The 15,960-nt window shown below is 37.2% G+C and overlaps 1 protein-coding gene across 1 annotated transcript in view; it reads left to right on the top strand.

Annotated features, from left to right (window-relative positions):
- LOC127640988 (transmembrane protein 59-like) overlaps positions 1-13,115 on the top strand; it is a 28,294-nt gene extending 15,179 nt beyond the window's left edge. The window contains exons 2-8 of the mRNA XM_052123723.1: positions 58-152; positions 258-410; positions 8,930-9,038; positions 9,231-9,345; positions 10,328-10,445; positions 11,170-11,211; positions 11,302-13,115. Of these exons, the coding sequence (XP_051979683.1) occupies positions 58-152; positions 258-410; positions 8,930-9,038; positions 9,231-9,345; positions 10,328-10,445; positions 11,170-11,211; positions 11,302-11,457 (788 nt within the window). The 3' untranslated portion in view covers positions 11,458-13,115. The remainder of the gene's footprint in view (positions 1-57; positions 153-257; positions 411-8,929; positions 9,039-9,230; positions 9,346-10,327; positions 10,446-11,169; positions 11,212-11,301) is intronic.
- The last annotated feature ends 2,845 nt before the right edge of the window (positions 13,116-15,960 follow it).

Raw genomic sequence — 15,960 nt, 5'->3', positions numbered from 1 at the left:
TGACTATGCGAGACTACCTGACAGGTATAATTTGTGTGTGTGTATGTGTGTGTGCAGCATGTCAGGAAGCCTATAGTAAACTTCTGGAGCAGGAGGCCTGTAGCACTGGGTGTGCTAGCCAACCTGCTGAGCCGGAGATCAAAAGGAGGAAGGTACAACTCTTGGTACTTCATTGTTGCCTTCTGGTGTTGTGGTATTTTGACATCTCTATCAAACATATCAAACTCTGAACTAATTGCTTTTCATTTGAACTGTAGCTTAAGGCCTTGACCAACCGCCCCAAACCCATCTCTGTGATGGATGCAGTGTCCAGCTGGTGCAGTGACATCGTCAGTTCTGCCCAGAGCTTCATTTCCTCCACCTGGACATTCTACTTGCAGGCTGATGATGGGAAGGTAGTTGTGTTCCAGGTTAGTCCACCAGCATCTCTGGTTTTCTTGTTGAAGTTTGCACGATTGACATGTGCTCATGGTTTCAAGATATGGTTCATTACACCAGGGTTTCTGTCGCATTCGCTGGAGTATTGGGATCCACACCAGAGAAGTGCAATGGTACCCAGAGGTTGCAGCAGAAAAAAAACTTTATACATAATTTTGATGGACCGAGTACTAATGCTATATTGAGGGGCATAGCATCCATTATTTTGGTATACACATGACAGTAGATGCAGTATATAGTAGATTTTTTACTTCACAAGTGAGTGTTGTGAATCCGTGGAGTGTTATGGGAATGTCATGAAATCAGAGAGCCTCTTCTCGAAATCTATATGCAATTGTTCAAAAGAGACTCATATTACCAGGTACAGTATGGTGATGGTGCCTATCCACTTGTGATCAGATTGCCCAAAACCCATAGTACCAGGCAATAAACAGAGCACATACACACAGTGGGGCAGTGAAGTAAAAACTGAAGAACTAGTTTAAAATGGTTAAATGTTTAAAATGCTTATTTTCTTTGGGGATCTTGCATCCAATTTCAAGTTTAGTTTCATGAGTTCCCTGCTGTTTCTAAACCAACTACTGTATATTTATAAAAAAAAAAACTAACTTGGAAAAGTTTTTGTAAATGCAAATTAGGATAAAGGTTTATTGAGTTTTACACCTAAATAAATGAATAACACTTTCAGCAAATGTATAAATGATGTACACTCATATGAAGAAAACTTTCGAATATTTAATCTTGCGGTGGCCACAATGTTAAGATCACATGACAAGCCAAATATTACTCACTTTATTATCTGTAACCTAGACCCCGAAGCCGCCGCCAGGCGCCACCATTTGCGCCATTTAGAATTTCAGCCGCCGCCAGCCAATAATTTCGTAAGCCAAATTGAGCCGCCATCTGATAAAGTTTGGCTGAGCCGGCTAGAATTATTTGCATCAAATAATAATTCTATCACATAGTGACATACACACACGAAATATATAAACAATACACAAGATCTATTTTCCCACTGGATTCATAACAGCACAGTCTTGTGCTCGTTGCTATGATACACAGACTCACAGTGAATTGACTGACCAATTAAAATTGCTCGTTTTCCGTACAGAAGAAGCGATGCATTTTTTTCGTCGCACTGAGGTGAAATGGCGGAAAGAAGCAAGCAAGGTAATTTTGATCTCACTTCTCACATACTTTCCTAATTCCTACTTACTTTTTTTTTTTTTAACTTAGGCCTACCCAGACTTTTGTTAAATCTTCAGGGCACGGTTGCACAAACACCTGAATCAAAGATTGATGTTATGAACCAAATATTCTGGAACGGAGAGATTTATAGCACTGAACGTGATATTACTGCAGTAACAAACCACCGTTTCCACTTTGCTAATTCACGACGCATGCTTCAGTGTACATTGAAGTGAAATGTGCAAAACTTTGTCCAAAATAATACTGATAACAGTGTGTGTTTATATTAAGGCGAGACACGGCAGGCAAAAACATCGTTTTTTTTTTTACTGGTCAATTTTGAGATTTTTGGATATTTGTCTTCAATAACATGTCTTCTTTCAGACTTGTGGTGGAAAAAAAAGTCCGAAATACACATTTAGGTCTTTATTTTACTACACTTCGTCTGTTTGCGTCTGTAGATTTCTCATAAATTCAACAAAAGTTTGCGTTCTTAATCAACATACTTCTCCGCGATCTCTGCCGTAATGGCAAACGATCATCACTTCATCCATGATAATGCCAAGATATTGTATACAACTTAGCCTACATACATTTAGCCTAAACACAACACATTGTAGGCTATTTGAAAATGTTTAGTAGCATACAGACTACAAAATAAATATGTACATATGTTGTGAAAGTAAAATCTGGTGTTTTCTTTATTACATTGTATTGCATTTTGTAGAAATATAGTGTAAGCCATGCATTGCTTGGAAATATTGAGATCTAGTAAATCAGTATAACATAGACATCTGTAGACATGAAGTGGCAGCTTCAGCCATTTGCAGCTATGAAAAGTTTGGCGGCTGCAGCAGCCATTTAGGTTTTGGCTGAGCCGGCTAGCCAGCCAATAACTTCATCAGCCAGCCATTATTCTCAAAACAAATGGCTTCGGGCTCTACTGTAACCCCTTTATTATTTGACACTTTTTGTTGCTTAATAAATTTATCATGTGTGGCAATTATGCCTGCAAATAGGATATTTCAACATTTGGCATCAGTAACCAAAAATGTTTGCCTTTGCATGATGCTGCATCCAAGCCACTAGGTGTCAGTATAAAGTCCAAGACATTAATATTGTATTGCCTATGACTAGCATTATAAGTCTGTGGTACATTGGGGTTTGGAGATGTGGTTACAGAGTGTAGAATTAAGCCTAAACCAAGTGCATCCATGATTTATCTGTTTAGTTGCAGCCATGATAAATGCATTTTATCAGGCAAGAGAAAGACCTCCCCAGCCATTTTGCGGCTAGTCTAGTCTGTATTTAGTGGTCAGCTGGCAGACAGCCAACCATGTGAATGATCAACTCAAGGCAGAAGAGGGGGAAAAAACCAGGTTTAGTGGTAGCATTATGCTACCAAACATTAAAATCAAGCATATGGAATTAGAACTTTGTTGAGATAGCAAGAAACCATTTGTGGGGATAGTGGAGGACTAATGATGGCAGATAGTTTTTTTTTTTAGGGGACCTGCTTGTGGAAGCATTGGAGTGCCAATTAAAAAAAGAATAAAGGAATACATTATCAATCTATTAATTTGAAAATAAAAATGTGAATAAATAAACCAATTGCGTAACTGTACTATCAACTGACTTTTTCTTGAAGCGTGCAACGATTCGCTTGTAAAGACGCCGGGTAAAGGGTAAAGGCCACGCCTTCTCATGAATAATATTGAGAACACCTGTGACGTAGACATGCTGAAATTCAATGGAAAGCCTAAACCACGTATGTCATGACCTGTGACGTTGACTCAATGTTCATTTCAACCCAGAAGAAGAAAATAGCCTAAATTAACCCTTTTCCTCTTGAAATTAAAAATAACGAATGTTAACATACTCTTCCCTTGTGTGCAAAACATACAACTATGGAAACAATTGAAAGACCACTGCAAAGTTATAAGTTTCTCTGGATTTATAGGTATGTGTTTGAGTAAAATTTATATTTTTGTTTTATTCTATAAACTACTGACATTTCTCCCAAATTCAAAATTTAAATATTGTCATTTAGAGCATTTATTTGCAGAAAATATAAACTTGTCAAAATAATAAAAGATGCTGTGTTTTCAGACCTTTTTTAATACAAAGAAAACAAGTTCATATTCATTTTTAAACAACACAATACTAATGTTTTAACTTGGGAAGATATTTGGTGGAATAATCGTGATCTCCAATCACAGTATTCATGCGTCTTGGCATGCTCTCTACCAGTCTTTCACATTGCTGTTGGGTGACTTTATGCCACTCCTGGTGCAAAAATTAAAACAGCTCGGCTTTGTTTGATGGCTTGTGACCATCCATCTTCCTCTTGATCACATTCCAGAGGTTTTCAGTAGGGTTCAGGTCTGGAGATTGGGCTGGCCATGGCACTTCCATACTTCCACCTTGATTGACCTGGCTGTGTATCATTGAGCATTGTCCTGCTGGGAAAACCAATCCTCAAAGTTGGGGAACATTGTCAGAGCAGAAGGAAGCAAGTTTCATTCCAGGATAACATTGTACATGGTTTGATTCGTGCATCCTTCACAAAGACGAATCTGCCCAATTCCAGCCTTGCTGAAGCACCCCCAAATCATCACCGATTCCCCTACCAAATTTCACAGTGGTTGCAAGACACTGTTGCTTGTAGGCCTCTGCAGGTCTCCATCTAACCATTAGACAACCAGGTGGAGGATCGGTGATGATCTGGGGGTGCTTAAGCAAGGCTGGAATCCCAAATTTTATTTGGAATTCGGGAGAAATGTTGTCAGTACTTTATAGAATAAAACAAAAATGTTAATTTTACTCAAACACATACATATAAATAGTAAATTCAGAGAAACTGATAATTTTGCAGTGGTTTCATAATTTTTTCCAGAGCGGTATATACCAGTTAACGTTTAAAAAAAATGTGTTGTAGTGTTTCATGACCCTTTAAAAGGTATAACTTATTTTGAAAGGAGGAAAAAAATTTTTTCTGGTTGTGTACACGAAGACAGAATCACTTTATCAAGCTGTATAAATAGAAACAGTTTAGTAAAGTTTTATCGAATCCCAATGGTTGTGGTTTACCCAGGTACAGTATATGGGGAGTTTGTTCACAAAGTTCTCTATCGCAGAGAGAGTAGTCATATGAAATGGATTATTAACTAGAAGGTTTTTTAAAATACAGTTGAAAAGGTGCCTTTAAAAATTACTTAATAATATGCTATTTTATTGTTACATTTAATTGAATTTGAAACATGATATACCTGATTTATTAATTAAATATATTTACATTTTTAAATGCAAATTAAATAAATACATTTAAATGTGTCATTATTTGTCCATTTATATATTGGTTTATTTCCATTTTTATTTTCAAATTAATAGAATGATAATTTATTCCTTTTATTCTTTTTTTTAATTGGCAGTCCTCGGCTTACACACTGCTGTAGTGAGCATTTGGCAAAGATAATGCAGTTTTCACAGTTTCGTGGACCATTGCACAACAGAATTAGTAAAGCATAAAGAATACAATATATGAAGCTTGGAAACTTTACCAAATCACTGGGCTGGAGCAGGGTTCATAGAAATTGAAAGTTTCCTCGATAAATGTTAGAATCTATTTGATTATCTTATAGAAATAATCAATGAAGGGGTGTCTGAAGGGAATTCTTACACTTCAGAAAGAGCACTTCCCCAAGTGACCCCAAGAACACTGCACAAATATCATGTTGGAAAAATCCATTCAAGATACCAGCACAGTGAATCCATTTTTAAATAGCATCGGTAGGAAGTAATGTAAAAATATTCTGTATGAAGCAGCTTGTTCAGGCCTTTGATTGTTCTTTGATCGATGCTCAAGAATCTCCAGCAAAGACCATCTAGCACTCCATGAATGCTGTGGAACGTTTGGTTGAGATTTTCGTTGTAGGTTTTTTCACACAACATTGAGGAACAAATTAGGAACCATAGTAACAAGAAGAATGGTCCTTCCAAATATTGGGGGACATGTTGCAAACATTAGGAGGCAATCTAATGTTTATTTACATCTTTTGATAGAATGCAGCTATTTAGGTGAGTCAGTTATTGATTTTATTTATATGCTGTATATTCATTTCAGAATTGTTTCATTTGTCCACTATTAGGGACAATGTCCCTTCCAAACATTGGGGAGGACATGTTGAAAACACTGAGGGACAGTTCAATGTTTATTTACAATGTTTATTTTTATGATACAATACAGATATTTTGGTCAATCAGTTATTGATTTAATTCATTTCTGTATATTAAAGGTGCTGTAAGTGATTTAAGCCTTTCTGGAATTTCTACAAGACCAAATGAGCTTTATTGAGATGGACATTGAGCAGAAATGGTTATCATAAACAACTGCAGCAAAATGGTGCCCTCAACTGACAAGTTTTATGAACAACATGGCATAAAAATGGCATTAAGTCTCAATAATTTGCTTCAACTACAATACTATAAGAATGCGTAAAATGATTGACAGGAAGAAAATGTCAGAGACTGCAGACACATTTTTGTTTGCTGTTTACAGAGTCTAGTGCTGTCACTGAGACTGGTGAGATATCTCACCACACTTATTTTATTAATATATTTCAGGGAGTAGGACATTGTTTTTTTGCATACTTTTAATTTCAGAACTGTTGCATTTGTCCGCTAATAGGGACAATGTCCCTTCCAAACATTGCAGGGGGCATGTTGCAAACATTGAGGGACTGTCACCCATCCCCAACAAATCTACAATGATCTGGTGCCCAGTTTCACATTAGTAACAGGCCGACATTTGACATTGGTTAAGCTGCAATATGGGCATAATATTTGTCCATTCTGTCCAGTGTTTTGTTGAGTCCCTTAGAGGTAGTCAAGGGGAATCTGACTATTTCCTGCAAGCAAAGGAGTAAACATGACTCGTTGCTGACTAGCCACTAATTGGGGGGGATGGATTTTTGTTTGTAAGGAGGTCTGCCATCTTGTTTAAATTCTGGACGAGTTCAATGTGGACGAAAAACTACACAAGAAAAGATGGGCTTGGAGAAATCTAGCAAGCTCCAAATAAGGGAAATGGGATTGTTGACTTAATAGTAAACAATCTCAGCCTCGTCTTCTTGGCAGTCTCATAAGCTGCATCGATCACCTTTGGCGAGTTCTGCGGTAATGCATGACAGATGCACATCAGGCTGCTTTCACTAATGGCAAGATTCCATCGGCCTTTGGTCAGTCAACATTAACTTCCTCAGATGTTCATTTTTCCCCCCTTTGATTCTCATCCCTTGCAGACATCTGGATTCAATACTTGTGACAGCATCCCTTTCAATTAACGTGACTTTGAGACTTGAGATTTTGCTGGGCTAAATGGCCCATACTATGTTGCATTACATGCTATGACTTGATGTTTTCTCATGTATGTCCCTTTAATCTTTGTAAATTAAGATTATACATACCAGTAAATTATACATTCGCTATGTACAATGTGCAGTCCACTACTGTATAACCCCTTCTGCCCTTAAAGTCCTACTGCGTCCAGTTATGAATTATTTAAATAGATGAAAAACATGAAACTTGTGTTCCTCGTAGGGCTGGGTTGTATGATGGACGAGTACCATGACCAACCTCTCTGTGGTAATTTTGGAAGTTTATATGAGCCTCCCTGAATAGGTTATCTCAGATGTCTGCTCTTTTGGCTTGTGTTATTCGGTGTAAGAGAGCAAAAATACCTCTTTAATAAGATCTCAAGGGGGGAACTGAAGAAACACAAAAAAAAAGTGTAATAATTTACCCATATAAGGTGAGACTGAGGGAAGGAGAGAGACACGTTCTGCCATAGATTAATGAAGCAGATTTAAAATTATGTCCTTTAAATCTTTTGAAAGTGGTCTCTTAAAAGCTCTTACTCAAGTCAAGTTGTCCCTTCACACTCGTCTGAGTTGCTGTCTGGTGCTCTGTTTGTCCAGCTCACTTGGACCAGCAAGACTTAGCGCCACCAGGCAGCGAATGTAATTGAGGGCGGAAAGAAGGACTCGGTTGTCTTTGTGTTCCTGTGTGGTTTCTTGACCTGAAATGAGTTGACTTTGGCTTTAAGGAATCTTGATGGGGTCATGGTGAAATGAAATATTTAGACACTGTACTGATTTTACTTATCCTTCCCCTCACATTTAGTCTTCTGCCCAGTTGAAATCAGAGATGGGAGTGCTGAGTTGAAAGCCCCAATGTTGACCTCAAAGCATTCCAGTTTATTGCTAGCTAGCTGGCTTATTAGCTAGTTGGCTATCTAGCAACTCATTTACAAGCACACTAATACATTTAGCTTGTTAAGGGATAGTTCAGTAAAAAATTAAAATTATCTCATAATTTACTCACCCTCATGCCTCCCCAGATGTGGATGAATTTCTTTCTTCTGCAGAACATGAAATACGATTTTTAGAAGAATATCTCAGCTCTGAAGTTCCATTTAATGCAAGTGAATGGGTACCAAAATGTGCACATAAAGGCAGCCAAAGTTATCCATGAGCCTCAAGTGGGTGGTTGCTAGGGTGTGATTCACCTCAATCCGGGTGGCGGAGGATCAATCCCATCTGCCTCCGCATCTGAGACCGTCAACCCACACATCTTATTACGTGGCTTGTTGAGTGCGTCTCCACGGAGACATGGCGTATGTGGAGGCTTCGCGCCATCCACCGCTGCATCCACGCTCAACTCGCCATGTGGCCCACTGAGAACGAACCACATTATAGTGACCACGAGGAGGTTATACCATGTGACTGTACCCTCCCTAGCAACCGGGCCAATTTGGTTGCTTAGGAGACCTGGCTGGAGTCACTCAGCACACCTTGTGATTCGAACTAGCGAACTCCAGAGGTGGTACCCAGCGTCTTTACCACTGAGATACCCAGGCCCCCCCTGGGGGTATAACTTGGGTATTCTGTCCGGTATTACTTACTGTAAGTCAATGATCGCTCTTTGGAATCTATTTTTGCTTCCTGTGTTACTGCCGTATGCAGGAGCTACTTTAGCACTTTGCATAGAAGACACTTTTCAAAACTATGAGCTAAAACAATCAAATTTAAGTGTGCTATTCATCATCTCTTATGTTTGTGAAAATCACAGCATTTTTGTCACTCTGCAAATTAAATTTCTGCCAGACATTGCCACTCTGTTTATGATGGTGTTGAAAACTTCACCATAACAAAACGCTCAGCCATTCCATTCAGAAGCCTGTCTGCTGAGTAAATCCCATAATACCGTTTCCTGCTCTTGACATTGTGTTTGTTGATTCTCTCAGAGCCAGCCAGAGATCGAGTACTCCTTGCCTGAATTACAAGCCCCGCGCTCCAATGTGGCTGACAAGCCCTGGCCCCAAGTCAACACCCACACACAGCGGCCACATACGGGTAAGAGTAACCGCCCCAGATGGCTGTTGACAGCTCTTTCATTTTTCCTCTGAAAACTCATTTTGGTGGAGTGGTGGACCAGAGCTTGTGCTTTGATTTTCATTGGTGACCCATCCGGTGCAGCATCCGGAGGTGGAGGGTCATAAAATTGATGGCCTCATGCTGAAAGTGCTACCTTTTGCATCCTTGCAGGTGGGCGATTACATGGGGAGAGGAATGCAGCAAAAACTGGGGTGAAAGGTAAGCATGTCAGCCAACATGCTGAGGAACCAGCTGCTGAGCACGACTTTCTGGGCTGCATGTCAAGGTGAGACAGGCAGAAATTGGATAAATGCAGGTGATTTAATATATATATATATATATATATATATATATTATTTGATAAATGCAGGTGATTTTTTTTTTTTGTTTTTGCAGGTGCAGGTGTTATTTGTTTGTTTGTTATTGGATGAATGCTGGTGGTTTTTTTTGTTTGTTTTTATTGGATGAATGCAGGTGCTATTTGTTTGTTATTGGATGAATGCAGGTGTTGTTTGTTTGTTATTGGATGAATGCAGGTGTTGTTTGTTATTGGATGAATGCAGGTGTTGTTTGTTTGTTTGTTATTGGATGAATGCAGGTGTTGTTTGTTTGTTTGTTATTGGATGAATGCAGGTGTTGTTTGTTTGTTTGTTATTGGATGAATGCAGGTGTTTGTTTGTTTTTTATTGGATGAATGCAGGTGTTTTTTGTTTGTTTTTTATTGGATGAATGCAGGTGTTTTTTATTAGATGAATTCAGGTTTTTTGTTTTGTTTGTTTTGTTTTTATTGGTAGAATTCAGGTGTTTTTTTATTTTTATTGGATGAATGCAGGTGTTTTTTGATTCGATGAATGCAGGTGTTTTTTATTAGATGAATTCAGGTGTTGTTGTTTTTTTTGGGGGTTTATTGGTAGAGTTCAGGTGTTTTTTTTGATTGGATGAATGCAGGTGTTTTTTGATTGGATGAATGCAGGTGTTATATTTATATTTCAGGTTATATTTGTTTTATTCTGCCATATTAAAACATTGAGTTGCTGAAAGTAGGGTATTTCTCCAATGGCATCACTAACCAAAAACATGCATGATGATAAATTGACACCTATAGGTGTCAGTATAAAGACCACTGTCATATCGACCTGTGAAATGTGAAAACAATTACTTGATGCACAATTTACTTGATCTGTGCTTTTTAAATGGTTTATAAAGACTCAAAATGTCTTCAAGGATTTATGCCTTAAGGTAAAACTTCTTACCGTGTCTCACCCCAGGCGCTCAGGACTGCCACGTTGGATTTTAGCAGCGTGTCTTTTCCTGTCAATCATGGTCATGTTGTGGCTGAGCTGTGCCAGTCTTGTCACAGCACCCGAGCAGCACGTCAAGACTCAGGTACACAATCATTTATCAGACACACACCAGCAAGTGATACAAGCCAGACAACGTCAGTGAGTTCTCATGAGAATTCAGCCTACTCAACCATTTTCTTATTAAAGCTTTTAAGCAATTGACTTGTAAATCTGATTATGCAATATTGTGAAGTGCAAATTACACATAAGGGCACACGGAATGGTTCACACAAAAATTTAAATGATTGACTACCACCCCTGGAGTCGCGAGTTCGAATCCCAGGGCATGCTGAGTGACTCCAGCCAGGTCTCCTAAGCAACCAAATTGGCCCGGTTGATAGGAAGGGTAGTCACATGGGGTAACCTCCTTGTGGTCGTTATAATATGGTTCGCTCTCAGTGAGGCGCATGGTGAGTTGTGCAAGGATGCTTTGGTGGATGGCGTGAAGCCTCCACACACGCTATGTCTCCGCGGTAACGCGCTCAACAAGCCACACGATAAGATGACAGTCTCAGACACAGAGGCAACTGAGATTCGTCCTACACCACCCGGATAGAGGCGAGTCACTATTAGGAATTGGGTATTCCAAATTTGGGAGAAAAACAAATGAAAATTATTATTAGATAGCTTTGTGTAATTTGAGTGTCATAGGGTAGCCCCTGTCTCTATTCACTTTCATTCTATTGAAAGATGCAGGTAGACTTTTCTGCTCAAGTTCTCTTTTTGTGTTTGTGTGTGTGTGTGTGTGTGTGTGTGTTCCACGGAAGAATAAAAGTCGGATACAGATGCAACTGTGGAACGACATGAGAGTGAGTAAATGATAAAAATTTTTGGGTGAACTATTCCTAATTCGCCACTGGCAATATGTTACATGTTTACAGTAGATGTTGTTATTACAGCTAAGCATCAATGGAGATAAAGAGTTCTTGGATGACTCCCAGAAGTCCAATCCCTACCATTTGATGCCAGTGCTTGCTATGACGATTGGCCAGTCTGAAAGCAAGGAGGCGGGGCCACTCCCGGTCAAGGTCGACCTCAGCAAAACATCACTTTAAAAGCAATGAGGAGGTTGATACTTTTGATGACTAGGGTTTAACTCATCTCCAGAGCTATTTCTCTCAAATTTAAGGAGAAGTTGCTTAATTTTTCTAAATAAAAAAAAAAGCATGACACCATTTATTATTTTTGTTAATGATATTATTATTATTATTATTGGTTATGTCCTGTCTGAATCCTAGTCTCCTCTAGAATTCTCAAACATCATGCAATCATAGTTTAGGTGCTTGTTCACATAACGTACTAACTTATGCATTTTATCTATAATCTATACATTTAAAAACACTAGTAACATTTGAGCTCATGAACAAGTTTCTTATGGCTATTGTGATACATTATTATCGATTTTATGAAATACGCACTGTAGAAACACATTGGGCTCTCTTAGATAAAGCCACTTAGAAAAATTTCAAAAGAAGAGTAGGATCACTTGTCAAGGTTTGGGAGCTTTATCTAGCGTTTACATAAGACAGAACACATACTGCGATGAAATTAAGGATGAATACTCCCCCTTATTAATTGGTGTCACACAAAGACTGAAAGATTGCTTTTGAAGGTTGATTTTCGGTGGAGTGAAAGGAGCAATGGAAAACTCAAACGCAACCAATTAGTGGCAGATCTGGTTTCATAACAGATGCTTGAGACGACGTTTACAAAATATTCAAATGAGGCGTAAATAGGTCCTTTTGAACTGATGTCATCAACCTGACAAGGACTCTTAATTACTTTTAAAAACAGTAAATGCTGGTAGTTTAAATAGTAAAATTGGAAATTAGCGTGTTTAAAGATTGTGGGATGTTTTACACTCTGACAGGAATAGAGGGAGATTTTAATATTGCATAATTATGCATCTAAACTTAACTAACTACACTACCGACATTCAAAGCATGTTGTATATTTATTTATATATTTATTTAATTCTCTATTTATTAACAGCTTAGCATATACACAGCATATAGCGACTGTAGTCTATCATCTCTAATTTAGTTAGCTCATCGATTCTAATGCTTCATTGTGAAATTTATTTCCATTATAGGAAAGTTTCTGTTCAGACCGAATGTGAATTGTGCTTTTCTTTCTCCATCTATGCCCGATTATAGACATTGTTTCATTCTTTTGGGAAAACTGACCCCAAAAGTTAATGTAAAGGTAGTGGGGGTGGAGTTAGAGCTGGTGTTTTAGATGCGGTGGTGGGGTGGTTCCCTCCTGCCTAGTGCCAGGCTTTGACAAATATATCTTTTGTAATTAGACTGTAGATTCAAGGTGCTTTCATGGCACTATTTGTCTTGTGCAACTATTTTCCCCCTTTTAAGCCCAGCCACAGTGCATGCAAGTACGCTATGTAACATTGAATATACTGTATCGTCCGATCTCTTTTTGGACTCAAAATGCTGTACGCTTGTGATCTTTGTATTTTTGCTTAATGTTCAGTAGACATTGTAATTATGACCATAGATTATTAAGAAAAGGTGAGGTATACATAAGCCATTTAATATCAACTGGTTAAACAACATCATTACTGTATGAAATGCAATGTATGAGGTCAATTATATCTTTTTTTCCCTTCTTTAAACAGTTTGTTGTAAGGTAATCCATAATATCGGAGGAATAAAGTGTTTTCATGTCCTAATTAATCTGGTGTGGGTGCAATTCCTGTTCAAGCTATACATGGCTTAACTTTTGTTATACAATTATATTTATATATTAATATTATAAATATGAAATTATATTTCTTAATTTCTTACACTATAAAGCAATGTGTACAAAGATTAACTTTGATGGTTCCGGTTTCACTCTCTGTTCAAGCTGACGAGCCTTGTTTATGGCACCATCTAGTGGTTATTTGTGAACAAAAGTGGTTTCAATGTTTATCGATCTATTTAAAATGGCTGCGGACTTGCATGAAAAAGTGACGCTTGTGTTGGGATAAATGACAGCTTATTTTTATAAAGTAAAAGTGACTAATGATTATACTTTTACTGATATTTTAGGATGAGTATTTGCTGAATATAAGCAACTTGTATGGAATGATATTCCGGACATTATTCAAAAGGAATTGCAAATTGTATTTGCAATTGCGTTTTCAATTTGTGGACGCATAAAATGTGACATAATCCAAACGCAATTGCAAATCGCGCATTACGGTTTGCATTTTCGTTTAGCTTAACGCACAGTGACTGCCAGATTTCAAATGGAAAAGCAAAGTCCGTTTGCAACTGTGTTTCCCATATCTTACGAGTTTTGGCCCTGTCATATTTAAATAGCAATTTCAATTACCACGTCTGCTTTTTCACTTTCTCAGCGTCGCGCATGTAGCCAGCCAAAACTCAAATGGAATACTAATTCCCTTAGTATTTCCATTGATGCCTTACACGGAAACCTGTCAATCAGGGTCAAGGGTTGGATTATGCTATGGGGCGTGTTTGTCTTGGGAAGTGACATCACTCACAGTCTATCAGGATCAATAATTAGCACTGCACTTTATTCATCTATAATCTCACACTGGACTGTGAACATATTCTCCTCAATATACTACTTCATATATATATATATATATATTTCATATACTCCTACTTATTGTATTGTATATTGTGTGTATTGTTTACTGTACATTGTATATAATTATTGTGTTGTGTAAGTATGTGTACATTTGATTTGTAAATTGTGTTGTGTAAGTATGTTGTTTACTGTAATTGGTATATGTCTCATCACTGTCATGACTGCTATGTTGCTCGGAACTGCACACAAGAATTTCACCTACTGTTGCACTTGTGTACATGGTAGTGTGACAATAAAGTGATTTGATTTGATAAACCGGCGTCTGTTCAGGGCATCACCTCTTGACCGTCGACTGTGAGTGACGTCACTTCCCAAGACAAACACGCCCCATAGCATAATCCCACCCTTGACCCTGATTGACAGGTTTCTGTGTAAGGCATCGGAAATGGAAATACTTAGGGAATTAGTATTCCATTTGAGTATTAGAAAATCAGTTATTTTGAATTCTTATAATAAAGGTGGCTTAAATTTCATTGATTTTGATTCTCTTAACAATACCTTAAAAATTAATTGGCTTAAACGTTTCCTTCACAATCAATCTTCTATTTGGAGTATAATCCCAAGATATATTTTTTCTCAATTAGGAGGTATACATTTTCTTTTAATGTGCAATTATTCAATTAGTAAACTTCCTGTCAAACTGTCCAATTATCATCAGCAGATGCTTATGGCTTGGAAACTTATTTACAAGCATAATTTCTCGCCACACAATTTTTTAATTTGGAACAACTGTAATATTCTTCATAAAAGGAAATCTTTATTTCTTGAAAACTGGTTCAATAATGGGGTGATATTAGTAAACCAGCTATTTGATAGTGAAGGTAATTTATTTAATTATTCGATTTTGTTTCAGGATACCAATTCCCAGTATCTAGTAAAGAATTTAATATAGTTTTCAAGGCCATCTCTTTGGAAATCTGTATGCTGTTTAGAAACAATAATAGTGCTACAGTGACTTCTGTTTCTCCCCTAGCCCTGAATCTACTGTGGTTGGTTCTGTTTGTTTTTCAATACATAAATCCAATTATAAAATTAGGTCATTATTTTTGGACCCTGTTACTTCAATTCCTTCCTCCATTTCTTATTGGAATAACCTTTTTGATGATATTAAATGGTCATATGTTTGGTCACTTCCTCAGAAATTCTTTCTAACTAATAAAGTTAAAGAAATATCCTATAAAATTATTCATAGATTTTATCCAGTTAAATCCTTTTTAAAGAAATTTAGAAATGATATTGATACTTCTTGCTCTTTTTGTGAAGCCTCCTCTGAAACTGTTGGTCATTTGTTTTGGGAATGTCTTTTTACTCGGTCTTTCTGGAACAATATTGATGCTCTGATTGTCCAAAAGGTTTTATGTAACTTTTCTTTATCATATAGACACATTCTTTTTGGATTTTATGTTAAAGACAAGAATCTAATTAATGCATGTTTTTGTATAAACCTTCTTTTATATATTGGAAAGTTTCATATCCATAAATGTAAATATATGAAAAGTAAACCCCACTTTAGCTTTTTCAAAGAAGAGTTGAAGATGTACTTAAATACAATTTCAACTTCTGTTAAGAAGAAAGCAATGAAAACATCCAGAATTAGTGCCATGTTTAATATTCTCTCTTAATGTTTTTTTCTTTTGTGCCCTCTTCTTTTTTTTTTTCTTTCTTCTCTTACTCTCTTTTCTTTTTAGACTATTGCTGAATATATTTAAATTTCTTTCACATTTCCTCTCTTAATGTATTCTGAACCATAATTTCTCTTTTGTTTTGAAAGATTGTTATATTTCTTGTATGTATCGTATTGTTCTGTTTGTTAATATTGCAATAAAAAAAAAAAAAATAGTATTTCATTTGAGTTTTGGCTGGCTACATACGCGGCGCTGAGAAAGTGAAAAAGCAGACGTGGTAATTGAAATTGCTATTTAAATATGACAGGGCCAAAACTC

This window comes from Xyrauchen texanus, chromosome 50 (genome assembly GCF_025860055.1).
Source record: "Xyrauchen texanus isolate HMW12.3.18 chromosome 50, RBS_HiC_50CHRs, whole genome shotgun sequence".
NCBI classification, from domain to species: Eukaryota; Metazoa; Chordata; class Actinopteri; order Cypriniformes; family Catostomidae; genus Xyrauchen; species Xyrauchen texanus.
This window is presented reverse-complemented; position numbering and strand designations above follow the sequence as displayed.